Source organism: Halichoeres trimaculatus, unplaced genomic scaffold (assembly GCF_033239565.1).
Source record: "Halichoeres trimaculatus isolate MK-OKI-2021-1 unplaced genomic scaffold, fHalTri1.1 fHalTri1_scaffold_14, whole genome shotgun sequence".
NCBI classification, from domain to species: Eukaryota; Metazoa; Chordata; class Actinopteri; order Labriformes; family Labridae; genus Halichoeres; species Halichoeres trimaculatus.
In genome coordinates this window covers 25,137,574-25,156,281 of record NW_027437192.1, presented here as the reverse complement: position 1 = coordinate 25,156,281, position 18,708 = coordinate 25,137,574, and the positions used below count along the sequence as shown (strand labels likewise).

The 18,708-nt window shown below is 41.0% G+C and overlaps 1 protein-coding gene across 4 annotated transcripts in view; it reads right to left on the bottom strand.

The window, feature by feature from the left end:
* Positions 1–6,382, bottom strand: part of nhsl3 (NHS like 3) — a 56,185-nt gene extending 49,803 nt beyond the window's left edge. For all 4 annotated transcript variants that reach the window (XM_074686631.1, XM_074686634.1, XM_074686632.1 and 1 more), the window contains exons 1-2: positions 6,249–6,382; positions 5,242–5,624 (exon numbers count right to left, since the gene is read on the bottom strand). In XM_074686631.1, the coding sequence (XP_074542732.1) occupies positions 5,242–5,467 (226 nt within the window). In that variant the 5' untranslated portion in view covers positions 5,468–5,624; positions 6,249–6,382. The remainder of the gene's footprint in view (positions 1–5,241; positions 5,625–6,248) is intronic.
* Positions 6,383–18,708: the final 12,326 nt, after the last annotated feature.

Below are 18,708 nucleotides of genomic sequence, written 5' to 3'. Positions count from 1 at the left end.
ATATCTTTAAATTTCTACATCTCTGATTATTCCTTTGGGAAAAAAACACACCAAATGTGCATCTACAGCTACAATATAACCTGTAGTCACAGTGATGACACAAACTGAACCCACACATTTACCATCAACTCAATACAACATTAGTTAATAATGTTACTGACTTTTCAAAGAGTTTGTAAAAAGAAAGCAGAATAAAGTGAACCAGTGAAACTCAAGTTTCAAATATCAAAAGCTCTATTAGAAACTACAGCTTCATGCTGACTGTTTCTAAACATGATTAAAATACAATGGGTAAAACTGCCACGGTCTAAAACTGCCACGGGTAAAACCAAGCGGCAACCTCCGGTCTGAGACTATGAGACAATGCGGAAGTGCTAAAATCTGCTGTTTCTCGAGTGTTTGCCTGAGGTTGGCCCCGGAAGTACCGGAAGTCACATACACACCAAGCTAAAAAAAGCTGTTTTCAAAGCAGAAATTAACCTAATTACAGCCTAGTTCAAATAACGCGCTGAAAAATCACTAATTTTACTACCGGTGAAGTTTTTTCTAACTCGGCTGTTCAGAGGATAATCAGATTGCGAGCTCTCCCAATAAGAGGCACAGCTGAGGGTCACGTGACCGACAGGCGCCCTATGGCTGTAGGCGAAGCCCTTGCCACTACCAATATGGCCGCTATAGACGATGTGCTTCATTTTCTGTTTCAGAAACAGCTGGGTGATGTCGGCAAGACTATGTCCATGTTTTATACAGTCTATGGGTAAAACTTGAAGTAAGGTTTTCAGAAGATACAACAGGAAATACACAGTTGAATACAGCAGCTTATTAGCTCTTCTTATCCAAAACAGAGATGCTCTGGGTTCATACTACACACCAGCAAATATACTCTCTTTGAATGGCAAAAAAACCTGATTTAATTTCCAGCTTCGCTCATACTGACAATAGAAAGCGACTGCAAAGTGTGTCAATGGCATAAAACCTTTTGAATGTTGGTAAACTATGCTTTCCCCAGGCTCTTCAGACTTCATTTTTTTCCCCTAAAAGTTCCTTAAAGTCTAAACGTCAAGAGGTCACACTGATAGCATCTGATGCAGACAGTTTTTTGAGCTTGTAGAGAAAAGGTTCAAACTGTTGCCCTGTATGAAGACCAACATTACAAACTTGTCAAGTACCATCTGTGTCATCTTTACCAAGGTGGCTGGGCTGTACTAACCGCATTGATAGTTGAGTAGATGGAGCCATTGGTTGTACTTGAAATAAAATGCACAGTCATGTCCTATCCAATCATGTTGGTTCCTCCTTCTACTGAGGTAACTTCATGATTGGGACCCCCGCAAAGCTTCCTTCTCCTTTGTCCTTTTGACAACTCAGGTCTGCCATTACTGCAAAATAAATCCAAGAAATACTTTTTTTTTCAAGAAAGTTTAGCAGTGCTTCTGAAAGCTAAACTATTCTGACCTAAGTGCCGTACATACTGTAAATGGATTTGTGTTCTCCCAAGAAAAGTGATAATCTTATCAAAGATTGTGGATTATGAACATGCAGATAAACCAAAGTAAGGGTTTTTCAAGATCATGTTTAATCTCCTCACTGGGCTGCAAGTTTATGGCTATTTAGGGTCTGTTTCAAGACACATTGATCCTCCTTAGTCTTAAAATTTAACAACCACCAAGACAAAATGCCAAAATAACGTGGTTTGCACACATTCTTACCATCTGCCTTTGACCACATGCTCCTCTGGGACAAATTAGCCTCACAAGATAATCTGATTTTTCAATGGATTAACCGACTCCATTGACTGTTAGCCTCCCAGAATTCATGGATCTCAGAGGATCCCAAAAAACCACGATGTGAGGAATAATAAGAGATCATGGAAGTCCCTTTTAGGCGGAACGAGCATGAAACCACACAAAAGCAAAAAAGTTCTGCCTATCTGAATTTCTTCAGTTGTTCAATAGTTACTACAGTAACACACTCACACACTCAATCTCACCTACACACACACACACACACACACACACACACACACACACACACACACACACACACACACACACACACACACACACACACACACACACACACACACACACACACACACACACACACACACTGACAGAAGAGAGAGACGGCTTTAGAGGTGGAACAAAAACAGGAAATGGGGACTGAGGGTAATCTCTGAACTGCCGACCCAGCAAATGCATCAGTAAACAGAAAGAGGGATTAGACCTCTGTGACGGTCTGTGTGTGTGTGTGTGTGTGTGTGTGTGTGTGTGTGTGTGTGTGTGTGAGACAGTGTGTTTCACTTTCACTGAGTTCAAATGTTCAGACTGATGTCCTGATGATAAATCAGTGTCACCTCTCCATCTTAGTCCAAAAGACAAAACATTTCCCCACGACATCGTGATTACTACTTGATGTGATCATGAGGTAGAAGAACAGAATGATCTCAGGCTGCGATGCCAAACAAACAAACCATGTTTTTAAAACTAAAATCTTCAACAAAACTAAAACTTAAAGAGAAATATCAATTTTTGTACAGTGTCCACACTCAGGATCTCTGTCACTGAATTGTTCTAAGAGAAAAGTGTTGACAGAGAAATAATGACTCTGGTGAAAGTATTTAAGAACTAAATCCTCTTCCTGGTTTAAAGTAGGTTTCAGGATGCCAGCAAGCACCTGATTTCTGGGTTCCTCTTTCCTCATTAAATCTTTTTGCCTTTCAAAAACTATTTATAAACAAAACTATTTGAAGCTTCCTAAGTGTTCACCGGCTGTTTTTAACTTTGTGTGTTTATTGCTTAGTGTTAGAGAACTTGCCCAACTTTTGTTTTTCCTAGAAACAGCTGTGTGCTGTTGCAAACAAAAGAAGTTTATAAGAAGTTTGAGAGAGTACAGCAGTAACTTTTGGGCTTTACAACCAAATAACAAACTGAAAGATGAAGACAAGTTTCACAGAAATTGTTGGTGTTGAATTTGTACAGATACTTTGTGCAAAATAATAAAATAAAAAACTTTCAGATGACACATACCTGTGACCATCTGACTTACTGTAAACATACAGATTATGCAGATTTGAGATCACAGATGATCTCTTGCACTTTTGCAATTGTATTTTTTTCATACAAAACATAACGTTTCCATGGCAGACAATTTTAAATTAATTAAGTGTAAAGGTTTGTTTAAAGGTTCAGTCTGTAGAATTTTCCAAAAAAATAAAATAAAAAAGTCAACTTTTACTGAAATAATCACCTCCTGTGGGCTTCTATACATGTGTGTCGGTGTCTGTTTATGCCTCAACCCCCTCCTCAGCCTGTATGTTGATGTTTTGGTTGTTTCTGGGCGGAGAGTTAATATGGTTACCTCAGTCGATCACAGAACGCCCAGTGCACAAATAACTTTGTGTGTTGCTGACGAATGGAAGCTAATCAGAGTAGCTACAGTGGTAGACATAGCACGGAGGGATTAAAACACAACCAAAGCTTAAGATAAAGCTTTTATACTAAACCAGGGTGACGCTTGGCTCGACTTTCACTCACTTTTGGGCACTTGGGGAGCAGCACAGGACAAAAGAGCTACGCAAGTTGGTCTGTGTCAAATACCCTTGATTAGCCTGTACTATCATGCCAAGTCAGGTACACAGCTCTCGGGCCTCACTTGTATAGAAATGCAATGCTACAGGTGGCTGCTGTGTTGGCGTAGCTACGATCAGAGGCAGTGGGTTTGCGCTGCTGCTGGCACTGATCCAAGGAGAAGGAGCCCATTTTGAATGTTGTGCTTACGAACAAGTAACATAAATTCCTCCAGACCCTACCTTAAAGGTTGTATGGTGTAACTGTAAATTGTACACACATCACAGCTACTCTGCTTTGAGAAACTCACCAGAGAACAGGCACAGAAGCAAGGCAATAAACTGCAACAGACTGGATCAGCTCTACCACATAATTCAGCTACTTTAAATAAAGTCAGACCCAAACACTAATGTCAGCATGACATTATTCCTTTAACAAAGAAACAAAATAAAACTAAAGTAAAAATATGACTGATATTAACAGCACTAGAGATGGGTACCTTTCACATTTGAAGCGATGCAGTACTGATGCCCTGGCAATTGGTATTTAATGGTACCAATTGGAACCGAGCAGCAGCCTATGGACTAAAATAATGAAGCCTTTAAAGAAGAGCTAAAAAGTGCAGTTCATCGCACTGGCTCCAAGAGTGCTGGAAACCACACACACCAAGTCAAAAAGCCCATTTTAAAATAAACATGTTTACAGCCCGGTCGAAAAAACTTCTATGGTCAGTATAGTCACATCAACAGTAATCAGCCCACACTCTATAGGGAATGTTTTCTTTAAAACTCATTATTTTTGAAGTTATCAAACTTACCAGTTTTGCCCATTCAAGGGGAGGGCTAACTTGACTGTTTGACGGGCAAAATGTGGCTGTCTGCAAAGGCAAAAGGCCTGTCTCTTTACCTCATCCAAACTCAAAAGAGGTTAAACTGAGTTCAGCATTTCCAACATGGCTCCTGTCAATAGCAGGCTTTAAAAGTCCATAACCAGAACAAACAGGTGATGTCACAGAGACTGGGTCCATATATCAAACAGTCTATGGATACAACCCATGGTCTGTGAGATACGTTTACTTTATAAAATAAAGTGTGTTGCGACCGAAGGGGTAGACTGAGCTGAGGTAATAAACTTAACAGCTAACGTGTCAGTCAGAGAATGTTGAACATTTATTTGTTAACACTCTCTCTGTGATGCAAAAATGTAAAAAATCACAAGCATACTGTGTACAAATTAAGCCAAATTAAGTACTGTTGGCCCAAATCAGCTGATCAGTATGCTGAGAATACTGAATAACCAAGTGTTTTTTTCTAACTGCAAAGCTCTGAGACTTTTTGAACAGAGCATGCTCTTAAACTTAGATAAAGTGTCAGATTTAACCTCATCTCCAGCCTGGTCTTCATGCTGGTTCATCACCAGACAGTTTCTCAACAAAGAGGCTAAGCTGACAGCCATCTCCTTTAGGTAATACCTTCATATGAAAAGTAAAGATTACACCTCCGCTAAAAACAAACTACACATCTAAGTTTTCCCAACAGACATCAATCTACTCCTACTGACTTCTTTTACTCAGCTGTAAAGCTCCAGTGAACAGCTTTGGGTCTTGTTGACAGGAAACCTTTTTATCCAACTTTAAAGCCCAGAGTTCAACACAAAGTATGTAAGCACTTACCTTTTGCAGGTTCATTGTCCTGAAGTCCCAGTTTGGCATCTGTTACCCCAATAACAGCCCGGTTCAGCCCATTTCCAATACTCTTCTTCTTTCTGCTTCCCTTAAACCAGCTGAAGGCGTGTCCAAAGGAGCTCCCTGACTTCTTCTGCTGAACCCTTGCCTCCCGAGCTAAAATCTCAGTGATGTCCTTTGGCACCAGGTCCCCTGTAGACCTCCTCCGGGACATCCTGGAGGTTGGTCCTGGGATCTAAGGCCTGGGTCAGCTTGTCTTCTGTCTGGGAACTAAACCTTGGATCTGAAACCTCCCTCCTCTTCAGGGCGTGATGTGCCCCTCTGTCCCTCTTTTGCTTCGCTCAGTGTCTCTTTTTCTTGCCTGTCACCACCTGAGACAACAATGAGATCAGCAGGATGAGAGAGCGCTAGAAAGCGGGATGGAAGGCAGGGTCAAAATGAAACCAGTGGGAGCACATAGAGGCATGAGAAAGCAAGAACTAGTGAGAAGGAAAGGAGCAGATCACTGAGAATACACAGTGGATCACATGAGGGAATAAACAGGATTAAAAAGAATAAATTAAAGAATTAGTAGCAGAGAGGAGTCATTCTTTTGAGCAGTGTATCAGAATCCTTCTCTCACTGTCCTACTTCAGTTTTCCTTCATCATCCGCCCTGCTTTCCCTGCTCCTTTTGTTTTATTTTTTGAGTATGCAGAGGAGAAGCCCCAAGGAGGAGAGCTGGATCTCTGCAGTGTTTCTGTATGTGTATGTGTGTGTGCGTGCATGCGTGTGTGACATGTGGTTCACATCAGCAGAAAAGAGTGTATGGCTGAGTTGGAGAAAAGAAGGCTCAATTCAATAAAAGCAGCAGTGGGAAGAAAAAAAGGAAATGCTGTACTTTGTAATGGCACGAAATACTTGCACAATCTCCATGTTGTTGCCAGATTAGCAAATAAAGCCAAACACTTCCTGCAAAACGATCAGAGACTGAGAACATAACTGCATATAACTTACTCAGAGAGCGTGCTGTCCTCTCCTCTGCTCCCCTCTTTCTTCTCAGCCTGAGAACAGTCCTGTACAGCATGTGTGTGTGTGTGTGTGTATGTGTGTGTGTTCAGCAGAGTGAATGAAGCTCCATGGTCCCAGAGTCCCACCCTCCGTCTGAGAGCCAGCCTCTCCTCCCACCTCTCACAGCGTTGTTAGGAGTTAGCCACACCATTCCAGCGCAAGATGTTCCCCTCACGTTCCAGACAGCTGGTATTTAGCATATCAGCCTCAGTTTTCAATCCTTAACTTGAGCTGCAGCGGGTGTCTGCAGGCTTTACTTTTGTCATATATCTTAGCCTCCTTTCCGGGGATCAGGTGCAGTCATCCCACTCTCCTTCAGGAGGGGAGCCCCTGGGCCAAGAGACTCCATTGCAGCAAGGAAAAATAAAAATACACACCTTGGACCCAAGGATTAATTAAAAGATCACTTTACAAGCCAAAGTCAAAACAAACGGTCATCTGGAACTCTCCTGCAGCTGCACCAAAGAGGTCTATAAAAAATCAAGAAATAATAAAATAAAAAAGTCAAAATACAAAGTCTTGACTAGGTTTCTTCAGAAACTGCTAATCAATCCAGTGTTGGAAAGGTGGCCCAGTAAAAGTGAAGAGCTGGGTTTCTTTCTGCAAGGGGAGTGGCTTCTCTCTGTCACTGTGCAGCCAGGTGGAAACCTGAAACCACTTGTTAACATGACAAACACACACAAACACACACTCAAGCAAACAGGCAGCTACAGGGGTCAGTTACACTAAAGTCTTGTCCACTTGTACTCATCCCCTGCACACAGGCCACTGCCGCTGAGCTGTGACGCCTGTTGCACAGCAGTGGGTGACATCAGAGTAAGAGCGTGGGTGGGATTGAGGGGATGCTTGTCAGATGTGGGTGGGAAGCGTGGTATCTTGTGGGACTGGCTCATCTGGTTTGAATGTGGAGAAGGCGCAATGAGGTAAAGGCAGGGGAAACAGGAGGTGAAGCAGCCCTGGGGGGACAAGTGGACAGAGACACACCTGGGACAAGAGTCTGCAATACAGCTTCTACATTAGTGTTGGACTTTGGTTACCTCTAAAGGGCATCTGTTCCAAAAGATCTGACACTGAATATGTATGTTAGTGTAGAAAAACCCGGACCCTAACACAACAGCTTTATTACCACTTTTCAAAGAGGACATATGCTGATCCCTGATTTAATACTTACATGTAATATAATAAATTTGAAAACAAGACCTTTCACCCCCTGAATTTTCAAAAAATGAGATTATTGTATTTTTTCTGATATCCTAGAACGAGATTTGATGCCTCTGAAAATCGGTCATTGCCAGTTGGCCGCGAGATTTCGACCTTCATGATGACACGAGGATCCTTTCTTTTTATTGGAGTAATCTGATAAAGCAGCTCCTCCTCTGTGATGTCAGTTAGTCACACAACCGCCACCGAGAGATACACCCACTAAGAGCCGAGAATAAATGCAGCTCCCTACTAGCTCTGGCTAACTTGACTGAGTGCTAGATGCAGGGACTCTGCTCTGCTGAGCAGCTCGGCTTTACATGGGGAATTAGCAGTTAAAACACTGTAGTTTTAGCAGACGTCGTAACACTTGTGAGACTGTGATATTTGCATGCTTGTTCTGACATGCACTGTGAACCTGGACCACAATAATGCTGTGGTAATAACAAAGTGACGAACTGACGGTACAGGCGATCTTTAGACTACACTTTCAGCATGATGGATAAAACAGACAGAGAAAAGTGAAGGAGCAGGATGGAGCCCTATTATAGAAATAGTTTATTGGTGAAGTCTGCCTATATTTCCACATATAAACTATACATGTTACAGTACTGGTTTGACTCACCACACTGAAGCGTCCTGAGATGATCTGTGTCGAGGTGGATTTTCTTCCTCCTGAGCTGCAGAACCGTCCGGGTCTGACTCGGGGTCCAATACAAAAGGACGTATCCTACACTCTGCCATTTTATTAGTGCTATCAATGCCTTACGGTGAAGTTTTGGCAAACAGCAAACTCGCTCGGTCTGCTCCATTCAATGTGGCGATTTTGTAAATACTGCCATGCTGCAAAAACCGCCCCCTGGCTCTACCCCCTCCGTCCCTCTGATAGAACTGACCAATCAGAGCACAAAGGGCTGTGACGTTGCGAGGTTACTGGAGGTCATTCTCGAAACAGAGTGTTTCAATGAGATCTTCAGAATGGCCTAAACTGAGGATATTGAGAACGCTATTTTGGGGCAATGAAGGAACTAAATGACTTGTACTGAGGGCAGAAATGCGTTACAGGCATCCTAGTCTGACATAGTGAAAAGGAGAAACAAGCATCATGTGTCCCCTTTAAAATGTCTCTGGCAACATAACGAACCATCATCACCGAGGAAAGTTCAGGAATAGAGCAGAGATCTAACATAAACCTTTTAGAGGAGTACATCCTCTATCCACATGTAAACCACAGGTATACTAGTCCCCTTGTTTGAAACCTTGGGTGTCAGCTTTCTTAGCAACAATTACTAACAATAACAATAAGGGAACACAAGATTTCATTACACTTCCATCTGTCTTCAGCTGGTCCACAGATTGGAAGTAAAAAATGCATCCAGACATGACATCAGATGACACCCATGTGAATAAAATTACTTAACTCCTGCACTGTCATTAGATCTGTTTCATTTTCTGTCAGTGAGCTATGGGTCAGAGTCTCATTTTAGCCTCTGAGATGAGACAGCTAAATTACCTGTCTGTTGGGATTCCTGGGCTAATTCTGGCACACGTCCTCAGGATATCACTGTCAGTATGGAAGTTATACGCCTCGCATTAATGGGCCGAATCCATCATGTGGATCATATATCCTTGTGTATCCCAGCCAGCAGTTACTCTCTGTATCTCCTTCATCATGATTTTTAGCAAAGAGCAGAGTCATACATGTGGAGTTTCTTTGCCTTATATCCAATACAATTTTTGAATTTAGATGCTTTCAAAAAGCAAAAGTTAATAAACTCAACTCCCAAAAACCTGGCATGTTAGAAAGTTTGCAGCATTGATGATTCAGGATTTCTGTGTTTGTGTGTGTGATGAGGGGGTTTTTGTACATGTGGTTGGGGAATCCATGCTGAAAGGGTGCACTGGTGTTTAGGGAGGGGTTAAAATGAGTCATAGTTTAGTTCACTCATGCCTAACAGATTGAAATGTTTAACAGTTTCCATGGTAATACAAAACAGAAACTCTGTATGTCTGCAAACGTGCTGCTCATTCTGTGAGTGTTCAGTCAGAGGTATAAAACCATCAATGTCCAGAACACTGTGAGCTTACTGGGGAATGTATCACCAATCCTCCCTCGCTCCGTGCTTCCTCTATGTTTGTTGCTCAATGTTCATGCCCAATTTATGTCCTCATGCCCTGTCCTCCTGCCAGAAGAAAGAGTAAACATCGTTGACACCTTTGCTTCAGTTTATGATAGTTGGAGGAGATTATTTATATAATGCAACATGACTACTAAGCTAACTTTCACTATTTATCTCAAGTTGATAGACTGATCCTGTCATGCAGATTTCTGTTTATTAATTGTCAAAATTACATTAGTGATCATGAGCTTGAAAAAAAAAAACATGTTTCTCACAAAGTTTAAGCTTTCCGAGGACTATTCTCAAAAGTAAAACAAAGCATGAGAAGCTAAGATTTCTGATCAGTAATACTGTCTGGATGGGTAAAGTTTTACATCAGGGATTGCGCCAAGTTATGCATTACTTTACCTTTATATAGATAAATAAACCTGATATGTAAACAAGTCTATGCAAACTCACTGATGCTTCGATAGTACGCAGCAACACTGTTGGTTTTTAAAGTCTTGTGAGACAACTTGGACTCGAGAATTTGCTCTTTTAACACTCAGTGGATGAGCGGAGTACCCTGACTTGAAATGTTGAATAGACTGTTTTGTTTTAATGTTAAAGTTTTTATATTATCTTAATATAATCAAATGCAATTACTCAGTGGAGAGCAAAGGACGTCACCAGTTCATCTGCATTGTTTTCATAAGCTTCAGTTACTGACAGGACAAAGAGACAACATAAATCGGGCAAAGTCCCCTTAAAGATTTTACTGTAACAGCAAGCAAAAGCAGAGAAACATGTGGGATATGTAACGACAGATACAAGCTAAAATTTTAAGGTACATCTCTCTGGGATTCGGCCAGAAAAGTAAGTGACTTTAATGTTAGCAATAACAAGATGTTTGGTTGAATTTCTGATTGACAGAAGTTGGGTTGCAGATATTTTTCAGTTTGCAGTCAAATCAAAGAGTGCATCCCTCTATTAAATGAACTGCAGTGCTTATTAACGCATGACACACAACACCGTAACATTATTCATTCATTTTCTGAAACCGCTTATCCTGTGCAGGGTCGCGGGTGGCTGGAGCCTATCCCAGCTGTCTTATGGTGCGGCCACACCAAACGCGAATTTGCGGCGCGATTACATACAAAGTCAATGCAAAGACGCATTTAGCCGCCGATTCGCCTCGGGCGGCGCGATTCGCGCGTTTGGCGCGGCGCGTTTGGAGCGTTCACGCGTTTGGGCGGTAGACGCGAATTCGCTCGAGTTCAAAATATTCCCCCACAACGTCATTGTTTTGACGACGTTGGGGGGCAACTGCCGCCTGCTCCGGCTCCAACTCCGCCGGAGGAAGGAGGAGAAAACAATCTGTGCGGTGTGTCATCATCCAGAGTTATACGATACGACGTGTGTACTCTACAGAGACCGGGAAAAAAGGATCAGGCTTGGTTGAAAGTCTCTGAGGAGACAGGTTTTGAATGTAAGTTCTGAAAACATTCGTTCCCAGCTGGATCTGCCTGTACGGGCTATCACTGAGTCCGACTGTGTTTTCCTCAGCGGAGTTTTAAGCCTGATAGAGAGGAGGAAAGAGTGGGGCAGGGGCAGAGCCAGGGAAAAGATGAAAGTTCTCTGTGCTCCTCTCTTTCCTCCACCCCTTCATTATCCCCAGGGAGACCTCCGGGAACATGGGTCGGGTGGTCGGGGGTACGGGGGTGTCGGAGGTTCGGGGGATCGGGGATGAGATCGCAGGGAACAGCCAAGCAGGGCTGATGGATTACCAGGGAGAGGCAGCAGGCATTAATTGTGATCTCCAAAGCTTTCACACACTCTCCTGTCATGCTTTGGAAACCACAGCTCATTGTTTTTCAGATGCTCTTTTGGACTTTCGGTCTTTAAATGAACGAGCTCTCTACTCCGCATGCGCAGTACCGCGCATTCGCGTGTTCGCGCCTCAGCTTGTCAAAAAAGTCCAGCGGCGAGACTCGGGCGTTCACGCGGCGCGTGACAGGCCATTCGCGCGAGTAAATTCGCGTGTTCGCGTTTGGTGTGGCCGCGGCATTAGAGCGACAGGCGGGGTACACCCTGGACTGGTCAACAGTCAATCACAGGGCTAAACCGTAACATTATTGTTTTTTAAATCTCCTGGCATGCTGACAACTAATATGAACTTGAAAAATAATTAAAGAAATAGGGTTTCCACCATGTTTCTTTAAACAAACTTACCTTACTTTAACTTACCTTAACATTATGTTGGTCGGGGCAAAGTAAAAAGTTTTGTTCCAGAAAAAAACAAGTCAGAGTGACTAATTCTGACTCATGGGCTTTCTTGAAATATGAACCCAGTATAGTCAATGATTTCTACTTTAGTTTTGTAGTGTGCTTCCTTATAATGTAGTGCACTACAAAGTAGCTTAAGTTATGTTTATAACAACACCCTAAAGTCAGTTAGTAATACAATCAAATGGAGCTCACACTTTCTGTCATGACCTTTGTGTGTGTGTGTGTGTGTGTGTGTGTGTGTGTGTGTGTGTGTGTGTGTGTGTGTGTGTGTGTGTGTGTGTGTGTGTGTGTGTGTGTGTGTGTGTGTGTTGGATGTGACTAAAGGGTGGCTGCAGACAGGAAATCCATTCTACCGGCTGGGATAAGCCCAGCTCCCTCGGACCAGCATTATCATTCCCGACCTGCTTTTGTCCTGCACCAGACACATTCTTTCTGCACGGACTGCTGCTCTCCGTCCATTTCTCTGACAAAAGGATACAACACTAAAACTACAGCAAAATCAATACCAACACAGATCTCAACTGCTCCATTTTCCTGTTTTGTTCAGTCAGTTTTTACATACCTGTGCATGGTTAAACATTTGAACAACATATAAAACTTAGAACCACTGAGAAATCAAAAGCTCTGAAAAGCCCAAAACTCTCCTAACTTACATTCCTCAGTCCACTATTTATAACACCAACCATCTGAGAGGATGGGAGGGGTGGAAAGAGAGGTGAGAGAAAGAGAAATAGGGACAGAAAGAGAATCATGGCATGTAATAACAGCTTAATAAAAAAAAGGGAGAGGTTCCAGGTTGACGCTCAGATGTGAAACACTGAGGGGATTCCTCTGTGAGACAGAGACAGAGACAGCTTTGTCTCACCAGCCTGTGGCTAGATGGATGTTGGACTGCTGGCAGAGCGGTCTGGTTGAAAAGGGGGGTCTCTGAAGAGGAATTAACAAGTGTACACTGCAAAAAGTCACCACAAACACGATAAAAGGAATCCAAATCAGGGCTTTAATTTATCATCTAATGTCAATAAAATCACAAGGGAAAAAAAAACTTTTACCATTGAGCTAAAGTGGAAATTGTAACAATGTTTAAAGACTCATTGTTCATCATTTTCTCTTTAATTTGTACATCTGTGAGGAAACTCAGTCACCCAACAGCTTGTGTAAAATGCTGGTGAATGGCAAGTTTTTTAGGAAAAACTTGCATCTTTTAGCAAAACAATGCCAAATCACATTCAATATGTAACACAGCCTAACAGGTGCTAGGCCCAATGTCTCCTGTGAGCTAAAGAGAAGGACGCAAGGGTGACATGTTGGCACTGTGGTGCAAGCCAATATAGACCTGTCCTACAATCCATCGTTATAGAGAGAGCTATCTCTAACAAGGTGGACAAGCTACGCATCCAGACAGTGCTCAACAAGAATCAGAGGGGATACCGGCAGAGAAGCGTCATGCTTTTAACAGAGGCATGGCTAACGGAGATGACACCAGACACAACGCCACATCGGAAGGATTTCACACTCTGTGGGCAGGCAGAACAAAGTGAGACTGAACAAAGTGGTGAAAAGCCAGCTCAGCCCTGGCCTGCTCTCTGGACCCTGTGGAGGTGGACGCTGACAGGCTGTCGTCTCTGACGGACATGTCTCACCCTTTTCAGAAGACTTTTTACTTTTATGTTTTTTTACTTCATATGTACATTTTTTTGTAGGTTACACTTACTGTATCATTCTATTTGCAATGTTCTTATTGTAATGCTATAACTCAGAAAATTTCCCCATAGTGGGACAACAAAAGAGAATCTTATCTTATCTTTTCTTATCTATCTCATATAACAGCATAGTTCAGTGGTAGAAGAGAGCTGAACCGGTAAGCATGCAAGTTCAACTTATCACTGATTGAAAACATTTGGCATTTTGTGAAACCAAAATACATCAAAGAATACTTCACCCTGTTTAGTAGCTGAAATCCTTTATCTGACCAGAATCAGGTGTTTGACTTTCAGAACCCAAGAAAACTGGTCTCCTTGGTTCCCAAATGTTCAGAGTGTTGTTAAAAGAAGACATGAGGCAATAAAGTAGTCAAAATGCCTCTGCCCCATCCCTTTTGAAACGTGTTGTTGGCACCATTTTTAGATATTTTCATTAAAAAAGTTTCAACATTTTATAAGTCTAATTTTAGCTCAATGGGTCTTAAATGGTCAGCTAACCATTAGAGGTCACCCATCTCTTGCATTCCTTTTTGCTGTGTTTGAACTGAAGCATCTGACGTGAGAAAGTTCAGAATGAGGAAAGTTAAGACCCCTGAAAGTTACCCCTGTCTGGGCACGTTATTGCCCTTGGTGGACAGTGAAAAGCTGTTCCAACCACATTCCTCTGACCGCCCTTTAATGGACACTCAAAAAGACTGAGTTGTAAAAGCAAAAGGGAGTGATGTCTATATCATTTCATCTTCATGAGAAAGGAAGACGTTAGAGGATTTAACGCTAAGCCATGTCACCGCTGATTGTGTTAAGTGTGATGAGGTGGATATGGGTCGACCCTGCTGAAAATGAAGCTGTTAGAGTTGTCTGTTCCCTGCTTTATGGTGCCTCCAGGGATCTATTCAGTCTGAAGGAAAGATAGCAGAGACAATAGGTTATAGGGAGGTCATTTTCTTACTTGCAGATATTGTACTATAAAACAGGTATTCTGAGCTAAAATTATGGTGAATTAAAAAAATGGAAATGAATTTATCAATATGTTTTCAATCCCTAAATAATGCAGTGTATTTAACTCTTATCTGTGTCACTAATGGCCTCCCAAATAAAAGTTAAAAACTGTGGGCTGAAGTGCTTTGAACTTAAAAGCTGTGACGTAAGAGCAAAGCTCAAGAAAAAGACCTGAAATGTTGACTCTAGTGTTTTATCTGTCTGATGCTATCTTGAGAAGAGGAGGTGGGTAGGGTCTGTGTGTGTGTGTAACCCTGTCACAGATCAGGTCTGTGACCCTCAAGCTGTCCATCAGACTTTATTAGCCTTTGGCTGTTTGCTCATCCCTGGACATGTTGGAACCTGCCTTTTGATGTTGCTGCTTTAAGTTGACGTGAGTTTTTAGACATACACACAAACTCACATTAAAAACAAGACTAAATGTTATAAATCTTCTTCGTCCACTGATAATGGCCCTGCTAAAAATGAAATAATAAAACACAGTCAGAGCAAACACACAAAGCCTTGTGTATCCAGTGTTAAGAAGGAGAAAGTTTGCACGAGAATAGTAAAGTATTTCTCAGAAACCAGAGGGTTTAGGGCCAAGACACACTGACTGTACAAAGCCATCTGGTCAAGAATTCATACACAAAGACACACACTGATTCATAGCATGATGTCTTCTAATAAAAACATGCATGAATCAGTAGACCTAAATAAAGTCACTTTTTAATGCAAAAGAGATTTTTTTTGCTTTTTCTTGGACTTTTTTGGTTCCACTGTTTGGTTTTTTGAGCAGTTTTGTCCTTTTTGGATATCTAAACACTAAAAAAGTATCCACACTTTCTGTTAGAATCAGTTGTAGGTACAGTGTGTAGACATGAAAATATTTATCCAGAGTTCATTTTGCTAACCTGGATCAAGTTTTAGATCTGTTACCATCATAAATATTAATAAGAGACATCTTTCCTATCCCAAATGACAGCCTTTCATACCTTAAACAGTAACTGGCTAACATTAAATATACATTTTGTTCCAAAGGACAGAGTAATGCAGTTAAACATTCATTCTGAGGAAAAAAACATCAGTCGTGGTAAGAAATCTTAAGCATTAAACAATGTATTTTTCTAAAAGCAATCAAAGTTTCTTTAAAACATGTTACTGGCCAAATAATCATGTGTAATAGCCTGTGTGTTCATAGAATAATAAATGCTAACATTAAATCATGATCATTTTTATCATATGGAGAAGAAAACATAAACAACATAATACTGGCATCATGTACCAGCTATCAGTCACCCTGCTTGTTGATATGGGCGTTGAAAAACTGATGTCTGTTGACCGCTATTTCAGAGGTGAAGTTCTGAGTGAGGTGTTTTCCTGTTCACCCTTCCTGTCATTCAAGTACAAAGTAGTGCAGCAGTCCTTCATCTGTGCTGATTTGGCCCATAAACATGTACATTTGTGACATGTTTTGGAGCCCAATCAGGGTAAAACTTAGAGCAAGCTAACTCTTTAACCTACCAGGAATTGATGCCAGCATCTTAAATTTTTAATTGAGAATTTTCAAGCATTAAGTGGCTTCAAGACCAACCAAATGTTAAACTTGTTTTTGTAATATTGCCTCAGGTTTAATAGATGGCAACAGTCACTTATCTTTGAGGTTTTGTTTTTGAGGTGCTGATCACGCTTGTGCGAATATAGGATCCAAATCTTTGTGCCTATTAGCCAGGATTTCTTACTTTCTCACAAATCATATTGTTACTGAGTGTAAAAAAAAAGTAGTCATTGCTTAGCTTATCTAGATGTACAACCAGTGGTTTAATAAAGTTCACATCTATCTCCTTGTTTGGGAAACATTGCATGGTATGGTAGAGGAGAACTGCTGCCTTAAAAACATGAAAAGAAATATTTTTGCAGCAGGAATTCCTGAGAGGGTGTGGTCGCTGCTGAGTTGTTTGGAATCGTACAAAACAGGCCACAATTTTCCATCCATCCATCCATCCAACCATCTTTTTCTTTCTTTCACTAACCCTTTGTCTCTCCCTCTCTCCATTTGCCGGTGAACTCTCTGCCTGTTATCACCCACTCTGGGAGGTCTTTTAAATGAGGCACTGACGCCACAAACAGGAAGCCTGAGGTGACCTCTATTGCATTTAAAAAAGAAAAAACAGGACACACACAACATCTAATTAAGGGAGCTGAAACAGAGTGGTGATTTCTCAGGCGAAACAATTCCTCAAAACAACTTAAGTACAAATTAGTGCAGTCGAAGCTGAGGGCTGTAAGGCTGCACAAGAACCAGTGACTCACAGCATAAACATCATTTACTATGCATCCTAGATTCACATGTTTAGGCTTAAAGGGGGGGGATCAGGTAGACTGTGTGTCCTCATGAAGCTTTTAAGATACTTTCCTGCACTAAAAGTGGCACCAGGAAGAGCCTTTACTGCAGGAAGATGAACAAGAAGAGAGGAATGCTACAATACATAAAGACTGGTTTGGTGTATCAATATGTTTGTGCACTTTCTGTCCTGTTCTTTGGCTGGAGGTCTTTTTGCTTCAAAACTAATACCGAAGAGGGTCTTTTTAACTATGTTAAGAGCTATGTAATACATATTGTGACCAAAAGACTGATGCATCATGACTGTGATGTAACATAAAAGCGACTGTTCATTTAAATAGAATATAGTCTATAATACACCTAAAGCTGATTCAAGTACGTGCATGAGTTTTTCTGATCTGATTATGGCATTTGATATATATATATATATATATATATATATATATATATATATATATATATATATATATATATATATATATATATATATATATAACAAACAAAAATCACTCGCTTTAACCTTAAAAGTAAAAGAAGCCACATACTGATCTGGTTATTTCGATACTAACTAGGGATTAGGGATGGGTACCTTTCACATTTGAAACCATACGGTATCAATGCCTGGTACTTGGCAATCGGTACCGGTACTCAACGGTACCAATTTTCGGTACTTTTTTGTGTTTGTGTGATAAAAAATATAATTTTCTTAATGATAAAGTATAACAAGTTTTTCAATTTAATAAATTTATTCTTCAATATGTAACCTTGCAATGCTGTGTTCATGTCTAGGATGGAAAAATTCCCTACTCTTCCACTACCTCACAGTCACAAGGATGCATTCAAGTACCTAAACATGGTACCTTTTGGTTTTACGTGAATTGGTACCTGGTTCTTTTGACAGAATGTAGTCAGTACCTATAAAAGTACCTAATTCGGTACCCATTCCTACCAGGGATGGGTACCTTTCACATTTGAAACAATGCAGTACCGATGCCTGGTACCTGACTTTTTTTTAAATTTAGCAATTAATTTCTCAAACTTGCAATGCTGTGTTCATGTCCACGCCCTCACAGTCACAGGGATGTGTTAAGGTACCTAAACATGGTGCTGTTTGATTTTATGTGAACCGGTACTACATACTGGTTGGTTGGTACCTATAAAACTGTACCCATCCCTAATACTATGTCTGTTTATTATTAGGTTCAACAATTTTTTCTACAAACCATCACTTGTTGTTGATGCTTTGACCAAATTGAACCAAAATTAATATTGGATGAATTAGATCCCAAGAGGATAATTCTCTGTGCCCACTATAAATGAAGACTTACCTATTCAACAGACAAAGACTTTTTGAACCTTTAACCAAAAATAATTTAATAACACTGATATAAACAAGGTCTTCACATAGAAGAATCAAAATCAAGACTACATATATAATCCCAAAGACCTGCTGAATAACATCAGATAGCTCCTGATGTTTTAACTGTTGACACTGTTCCCTCTGCAGATCAACTCTGTCACCCATGACTGCAACCACACTATGATCCTCACTGACTGAGCATGTGATCTCATCTCATTACGTCCCATCTCTCCATATCAGCTGTTTTTGATCTGCAGTGTCCCTTCATGGGAACTGGTCCTGACAGTTTGACAGTGTGCAGGTGATACATTGAATAACACAACTTTTGAAAAAGGTTGATTCAAGCGAGGATCTATTCAGCTCTTAAAAAAGAGGGCTACTTTCCAAACCCTGCAAATACTGTTACAAAGTTACACTTTCCTAAATTACATTT